Raw genomic sequence first — 8,707 nt, 5'->3', positions numbered from 1 at the left:
TGAGTAAGCTCCAGCAGCATGAGGCTGTAATTCAGAAGACAGTAAAATTTACAGCATCCTTTCTAGTCTTTTGGATTGGTTTTGTATCGGCAGCAGAGCCTGTGGCAGAAATAGCACCAGATGACACACTTCCATTTCCACTGAGTAGTAAAAAGGTCCTTAAGAGAAATAATCAAGCTGTTAAACTTGAAGGAATGGGGAAAATGAATGCAGACTGTAGACAAATGCACCATGACAGTACTGGAGGCAATGGATCCTAAAACTGGTGTAGTAACTACTGCTTTGGTAGGCTTGAAATTAAGACTGGAGAGATACAACAGAAAACACAGTTCATTGAGGATCATTACTTGCAAGAACTAGGTACAAAACTGCCCGACAGCCCACTTTAGCACAGATTGAGTTCAACTCCATTTTTGGTATGGTGTGGTAGCCAAACAAGACTTGTGATCCTTTACATTTCTACAGGCATTAGGCAAGCGCACTGTCCCCCTCTGCCCACAGTGCTGTCCAGGTACACTGGAAGCAACCCACAAGCAGCACCCAGAAATCCTCTCTGTTGTGGCAACTTACAGAACACACCTGAAGCCTACCTATCTAGCCTACCACAGTGGTAGTCCACCAAGTCAATTCTAGTGCCTTTGTCTCAGGCACTATCACGGCACACTGTCTGTAGTCTTGACACGGCTCTGACTCAATACTGGTTGCTGGACAAGTCTGAGGCATCCACTGAAGCCTCTTCATTGGCTTTTTGAGGCTTCCTGCTACTTACTGCAGTAGTAGAGGCTGCACAAATAAATAGGAAGGCAGGCCCTGACCCAAAGCCAGGTTCAGACAGAGCTCTGGGGAGACCTGTCCACAGGCTCTGCACAGCCACCCCTGTCACAAATGGCCTTCTCTTACTAGGAGACAGCAGATATGGATGGGAGTTTCAGCATGTTAACCCTACTGAGATTCCCTCTTTGTTGTAGATGAGTATATTAAATAAAGGTTACTCCAACCTGGTTTTGCCTCAGGTCAAGCAACACGAAAGGAAACACTGATCCTGGATAAGCACAATCCTGTCATAGAACGACATGCTCAAATTCTTCATATATCTGATAGTAGTCACCGCTCCAATTCCCACAAGCCCCAATATGACTATGGGCTACATGAGGGGCCACAGACCCATCCACAAAGCCAGGGCAAGAGTCAAAGCCTTGCTGACAAGATGTAGGAAAGCTTCCTGTGCTTTTGTCCCCCTCTGCCCCCTAGAAGTGGTGGTCAGACCAGTCTGTCCTTGAAGTCAATCGGCTCCTACATTTTTTGGTAATTAGTTATGTGCTTCAAGTCCAACCCAGTATTATAGAGTTAGTCAGACCGAAACCTCTGCTAAGGGCTATCCCACGATATTTTTTACTTTGGACTTAGAAGAAAAGTTCAGCTAAAATACAAATGAAGTGAGAGAAGACATTTGAGTTTACTGCTGAACAAAACCTGTTAACTGCACCTCCAAAAGAAGTTTCAGTCTCATATGCATGTTAAAAAAATAAGTTTTCAAATAGCTCAGTTTCTTTAATTTTAAAGAGCTAATGACAATTTTTGTTGGAAAACAGAGAAGTCTATAAGTAGTGTAGAGCTAATAGCTCAGTATTTGGACATTAGTTCTACTGAAAAAATAAAGCAAATAAAATCCCGTCAGCACTAGGTAAGATTATTATAAATAGCAATTTCAAAACTTCAGAAACACTCTGTATTTACACTGATGGCAGAATCCTACAGTGGCAAGAATAAATTTTGCAGTGCTAGGTACTTTCTAGGCACATTTTCTCTTTTTCACCTCAATTTCTCTCTAGGTTTCAATAGCAACTTTAATTACATTCACACTTACTATTTGCTTACTACCAGAAAAAAAGGAGAAGTAAAATAAAAAAAGAAGTCAAGTAAGAAGTAGTAGAAGTGTATATATTATATGTAGCTGGTACTGGTAATCTGATTCGACCACTACATAAGCATGTAGTGACATGGCCACAACACATAAATATACAAATCAGTTTCCTACTTGTTTCCTCTGTTTACAAAATTCTAAAAAAAAAAAAACCACACACCACAAACCAAAAAAACCAAAAAACCACCACCACCAAAAAAAACCAAAACCAAAAAACAACCCACAAAAACACACCACACCAAACCAACCTGAAGCTGGTGTCTAGAGTTTTAAAGCCTTTGATTATCTTGGCTGAACTAACTCATCTAATGATATTTTATCTAGAAAAGCATCCAATTTCATTTTGGGGATACTAATAGACAGTCATCTCATGTACTCCCTCAGTAGTGGGCTCAAAGGGCTCCTGAACCTCACCATCAAGGTGCTCTATCTTCTTCCACACTTCAAGATTCTTCCAGGCATTCCTCCTCCTTAAGGTTTTCTCCAATACATGAAAACCCTTACATCTCTTTTTCGTCCCATACTGAAATATATGCAGCAAAGCAACACCCTTCTCAGTTTCCTCAATAGCTAAACATGTAACAGGTAAATTTCTTAGTGATTTTTTTCCTAGACTTCCCAGCACTTGATTTCTTTTCCAACTCCCTAAACCTCAACATCCTTTAAAAAGCATTGCATGCAGTTATTCAGTACCTGCTTAACATCTGTGCAAGATGCTGGCAATGACAAACCTTATGCAGCCAAGAAGCAATTAATCCTTTTGTTACAGCACTTCACCAGGAGTTTTAAGTTCAACTGTTTGTTCAGAATGAGACCTGTCTCTTCTTCTAGCTTCCAAGCAACAGGCTCTCTGTTGATGTGGCCCACATTATTTTTTTTTTTTTTTTTTTTTTACCCTGGAGGTACATGTTTACATTAAGGCTGTCTTGAATCAGCAAACATCCTAGAAATAGATTGCTGAGAAATTCCAATTTCACATACACTATTATACTTACCAGGGTAAAGTGCTAAAGACTCTTACCAAGACTCCGAGTTTGACATGCACAAAAGGAGCAGATACTTTGTTCCTGCTTTTCTTGGTCATGTTCTCTGATAATAGGGAAAGCTTCCCTCCCACATTTTCCCTAGATGTTCCCTGCATGAATGGCAACTGTAGGAGTAAAACCCACTATAGCAATAATGGGGAGAAGGGGCAAAACCAAGGCTGGCAGAAGAATGGCTCATCTCCTTTCTTCTGTGCCACAGGAATATACTATCCTGTCACTTCAGCCTCCCAAGGCACACTAAATATGATTACAAACACTTTCCTCCTCTTTCTAAGCCAACTGGAAGAGCAACCATGGGAGAACATCACACTGTCAGCTCCTGCTGTAAAACATGCAAAGGCTAATTATACCATGAAGCAGATCCCAGAAACACACACTCTTGCAGGCAATCTTTGTACACAGGAGAGGCACTTCAATAACCAAAACAAAAACCTCAGCTTCTCTACATATTTATAAGAAGGAACTTCAGTTCATTAGCCACTTAAAAAGCCCAGAGGAAGCTCTCATTGCAGCCAGACTTGGCCCTTCTCATGAAAGCTGGCCAGCCAAGGCAGTGAAGAGCCTGAAGTGAAGATTTAATTCCAAGTTGTTTCAGTAACAGTGTGCTATTGATATGCCCCCTGAATATTGCCCAGAGCCAAGAACACCAACACAGTATAAAGACATAAAGCACAATGAAATCTTAAGTGTATGGGTTGATTCTCCCCTCACTTACACCAAGGCCACGAGTACCTCCATTAAGTAAAAAGTAGCAAGAATGAGACCCTGTAAGTCTCCAGTAAAATCAGGCCAGCTGCAAACAAAAGCTATTTAGATTTTTTTTTTTTGCTCACTGACACTTGTAAGAGAACAGAATATGTAGAACTGGAGGAGAGGAAGCCTTTCACAGAAGGGACTGTCCCATCCACATAAGACAAGAAAATAGTAAGGACTGTCCCAGTCTTCATTGTTTAAGTGTATCACCAAACCAATTGGTTTTAGAAGGGATAGAGTGCTATTCTCTGCAGCTACTTCAGTGCACAACAAATAGGACAAAAGATGCAAATGTGTGATGCACACAGTTGAGGGGGCATTTTTTAGCCAAGTAACATGAGGGGAAAAAAAAAATTTGTCGACTAGCATTTTGCTGTAGGAGGTGAGAGAACTGGTGCAGTTGCCATTACTTGACATTTCTGATTCTCCACACCATTATCATAAAGGAAGAAAAAAGTTAAGTTTGAAATCATAAGTGAAGTCACAAAATGCATCTGTGGATGTGGAAATTACTAGAACCTATAATATTCAGACTTGGGATTGTTTCTAAATACCACCTGCAAAAAGTAGGCAGCTGTAACCACCTCAGAAGTTGAAAAGGTGTATTACATGCTCTCAGTTGTTTCAGCCCATATGTTAAATGCACATGAATAAATCTGAGTCTGGGAACAGTATGCACGAGCAGACAGCATTTCAGACACCAGCTCAAAACTCTGAACATCACTAATAAGTCTCAAATCAAAAGGCTGGGGTGGTTTTTTTCCATTGTGGACATGATAAACTTGGTGTTCACAAAAGGCTCTCAGTGGTTTACAAACGAGCAGGCTTTCCAGAAACAGGCCTGTGAAAGCACCTGCCCAGTCAAACATCAGACTAGTAAATAAGACATCTTTGCTACTATGCACCACTGATTTCTGCCACCAGAGCTGAGTGGGAAAAAAAAAGTTTAACAAAAGGCCTCTTGCCTCAGGAATTTAAGGAAGCTTTTTCTGTAATTCGCTCTTCTTCAAAGGGTGATGTTCGTACAAACTTGGTGATGAACAAGCTACATCTAGCTACAACAGATCCTCTGCAAGGAGCACAGACCAAGGAGAGACAATCTCTTTGTGGCAAGACAGGTCATTCACATGGGCCTCTTTCAGAACCAAAAGACATCCCACTGATAATGCTGACAATGATAGTGGGAGATTCCAACACAAAACCAGATGAAATCACAAGCTCCTCAATTTCCCTGGAGCACAGATTTCACGTCACTTCCTCCTTAGGAAACCGGAGCTGAATTGCAACTTCAACGAGGTACAAGATTTAAATTTAAGATGCTGCAGGCAAACCAACTAAGTCTTTTCTTACAGCTGCTGGAATTTCTTGAGAATTCAGAGGTACAGAAGGGAAGAAAGGTAGAGTGCCCTCTGCTGAAATACTCCTTTCTGCCACACCTTTGGTAGAGAACTGAGAGTCACCCAGTATAAGCCATCCTCTATGCTCACCTCTGGTGGAAGGAAAAAAGGAAGCAGCAGCATTTATTAAAGAATTTCTAGGCTTCCTCCCCCCACACTTTTTAAATCACCCAGGGCACAGGGAAGGAAGGCCTCATCTGCAGAAGACTTTCAAAAGGGAAGCTGTGCACCAGGTAACAGGAGTTTGAGCAATACTGGGCAAGGGCTGAGTGATACTGGGCACATTAAAAGCCAATTAGGGTCTATACAGCTGGGTTCCCATGTACTTACCACCTCACAGGCTTCTCTTTTTGACAAGCAAGTCCATTTACCAACTTACTCAGCAACAGTAGTCTTGTAAAGTGTACATGTAACAAGTCACAAGTTGTTCCATTTATTTGAGTAAATATCTGGTAAATAAAATCATTGGTAAACATTACAAAATTAAATACATTAAAAAAGCTTGCCAGTATACATAAAATTCACAAACATGTACTTCTTTTGAAAAATAAAATATGTTCAGAGCACCCTTGATATAAAATGCCTGACTAGTGTCACCTACCAGCATATGGTAGCTTATTGAACATTTCGGTTAGGACATTTTCCAGGAGGGAGCAGGGATCTCTCTTCTGTTCTTGCTTTTACAAGTAAGAGAGCCCAAGTTAAGAAGTCTCCCCACTTCTCAGGGCACAGCCATAAACAAAAGCTATAATATTCTTTGCCTACCTTAATAGGAGAGGAATCTGCATTCGATTAAGACCACATCACTAAATGCAAGAGCAGTGCTTGTAATTCATTTTGGTAGCACTGTCTTTCTTCCACTGTGAAGCAGCTTTTAAATGGTGATGGACATTTCTCTAGATATCACTGCAGGCCCTTATTCAGTATAGGTTAGCACAGTTCCAAGACATCATGAGGTGGAGAGGAAATGATCTGGCAAAGCATCAAAGTCAATCAAATAACTTTTAAGTCTACAAATTAAGCCCTTAAAACTCCCAATTCTCATATGCTGCAGTCTAAACAATGAGATATGATGAAATTCTTCACTGGGCTGCTTTAAGGGTATTTAGAAAAATGGCAGCACTCATTTTAGTAATCTAAATTGGTACCTTCTGGTAGCAAATTTGCTATAACCACCATTTAAATAATTTACTGTAACAAACTTTTCCTTCCATCCATGTGAAACAGTATTCACAACCCACTCCATAATTTATGTACAGACAAGCACAAGAAACTTGACATCCATGAGTTAAATGTACAGCCAACTTAAAAAAACATTATCCAACTAGTTGCAAGGAGAAGTCTCCTAGCTCTGTAAATTTACAAGATCTTCTGGTTCACCACATAGGCTTGCTGCCCCTCATCACTAACTTTTGGATTCTTCACTTGCTTCAGTAATCCTCAAGTGAAAGTTGAGCAGCATCCAAATTGTTGATATTCTTGATAAAAAAAATTGACACTTAAAAAGAACCCTTAAAACACACAAAAGAAATTCCTTGAGTCAAAACAACGAAATCAAAAAAGTTGTGGAGAGACAACTATTTTAATAAAGGTCTTGTATTCAAAGTCCCATTTCCCTTGCCATGTCTTTTACAGAGTGCTACTGCTTCAAGTTATTTATATACTCTTCTTTTGAGGGGGACTGAGTTTCCTCATTCCTCTTATCCGAGTTAGCAGCTCTTTGATAAATTCCTAGGAAAAAAGATTAGAAAATATAAGTAATTTTTATGATACCAGAATACCATGATTTTGAGTTTAAAAAAGTCAAAGCAAACTACACATTTTTAAGCTTTTACTGATAAGCTGGAGTTTCTCCAGCCAGATCTCCAGGAACCTTATATGCATACTCTCATTGCACAGTAGAGATGTGAACAACTACCTTTTCCTCTGCATGAGTGCTCAGGCTCAGCTGCTAGCCATCTTTCAGGCTTTTATTACACCAGGCCTTCTACCAACTGTTGAATCAAGCAAAATCTATGGCTAGATACAATGCAAATAATCAAAGCAAACTTTCACAGTTTAAGCCTGCACAGAAATCAGCACTCCTGCCAAAAGGTGTTTCTCTCACCACTCTCTATGCCGGCACTAGCATTTTGGTTGGCTGCATACTCAGCTGGAACAGAAAGCTGATCTGGCTAAAGACTCAGCCATTTTTCCTCTTGCTCTGCTACTTTCCCATGCTGGCTCAGCTCTCTGACCAGGCTCACCACTCAGCCCCACACTAACACTCATGCCAGTCTGAGGCAAGGCAGGAACAAGGAGCCAGAGGTAGCACCACTGGCTTATTCTGGTTGTGGAGCTCAGTGAATGACACTATTCTAAAAAAAAAAAAAAATTAAAAAAATATAAACTCATGGACCAAGTCTTTATTCAGTGATATTTTCCCCAGTTTCAGCAGATTTTCTCTTTTTAAATTGTGGGAGAACAGAAGCTTGGAGAGTTGCACAATTTTCTGAAATCCTTTTGGTGTACAATTTTTTATAACTGCAGATGTATTAAAAGCTAGATCATCCCCTTACTGTCACATTGGGACAATAATGTTTACCCACAGTACTATGTATACCCCTACAAAAAGGTTCTTGGCTAAATGATTTAGTAATATAAACATGGAATGTAATTATGGATTTAGTCAGTCAAGTTGATGTGAAAGGCCAGGTTGGATGGGGCTTTGAGCAGCCTGGTCTAGTGGAAGGTGTCCCTGCCCACGGCAGGGGGAGTGGAACTAGATGATCTTTAAGGTCCCTTCCAACACAAACCATTCTATGATTCTATGGAAGGACAAAAAGCATGACTTCCTAGCTGAATTCTTGAGGCTAAAGATTCCAGTGAACAAGGTCACCACCTAAAGGACAACACAGTACCTTTCAAAAAAAAGTCACAGGTCCTAGACTGTGCATAAGGAACATCTCTGTAAACGTGCATTTTAACTTGAGAAATATGCCATGTTTCTCTGGTGGAACCACAATCCCAGCAGGTATCACCCCAACAGAGCAACTTCCTTTCCTGACAGTTCATGCACATCTATACTGTACTGCATGTACTGTTGCACCACAGTTATTGTTCCACCAACACTAGCTGTGGCTTCAACTAACAACAGCAAAGGCAGAGCAGCATACACGTCAGTGTGGGCTACAAATGCTCACCAAGAACTTTATATTCTGGCTTCCACCCCTGAACTTAACTAGATCAAGGCCAGTACAGGAATACATCTATGTATATCAATATTACATTTCCCATCTGGAATGACAGGTAGCCCAAAGATATGATCAGAAAAGTAGATTTGTTAAGACCCCAAATCTTTCCCCTCCATCCTCTAGAAGCTTTTTCCACACAGGCACAAGCCACTGCAACAATATCTACTCTAAACTTGTCAGAGTACAGTACTTATCCATTCAGAGGTCAGAAAAAGGAGGGAGACAGGTTTACTCTAAAAATTCACAGCTTGCAATGCACTATGCATTGGTTCTGTATTATCCTTTCATCATTGTAAAGACCTGCTAGATAATTCAAAACTAATGTGGCATGGTGCTGTTTGAAACATACAAGCA

At 40.5% G+C, this 8,707-nt stretch overlaps 1 protein-coding gene across 2 annotated transcripts in view; it reads right to left on the bottom strand.

Moving 5' to 3' along the window:
- Positions 1-5,524: 5,524 nt before the first annotated feature.
- PPP1R14C (protein phosphatase 1 regulatory inhibitor subunit 14C) overlaps positions 5,525-8,707 on the bottom strand; it is a 53,357-nt gene continuing 50,174 nt past the window's right edge. For both annotated transcript variants that reach the window (XM_069787003.1, XM_069787002.1), the window contains one exon: positions 5,525-6,851. In XM_069787003.1, the coding sequence (XP_069643104.1) occupies positions 6,777-6,851 (75 nt within the window). In that variant the 3' untranslated portion in view covers positions 5,525-6,776. The remainder of the gene's footprint in view (positions 6,852-8,707) is intronic.

Source organism: Haliaeetus albicilla, chromosome 7 (assembly GCF_947461875.1).
Source record: "Haliaeetus albicilla chromosome 7, bHalAlb1.1, whole genome shotgun sequence".
NCBI classification, from domain to species: Eukaryota; Metazoa; Chordata; class Aves; order Accipitriformes; family Accipitridae; genus Haliaeetus; species Haliaeetus albicilla.
Note: the sequence above shows the minus strand (reverse complement) of the source record. Positions and strands in the feature narration are given on the sequence as shown.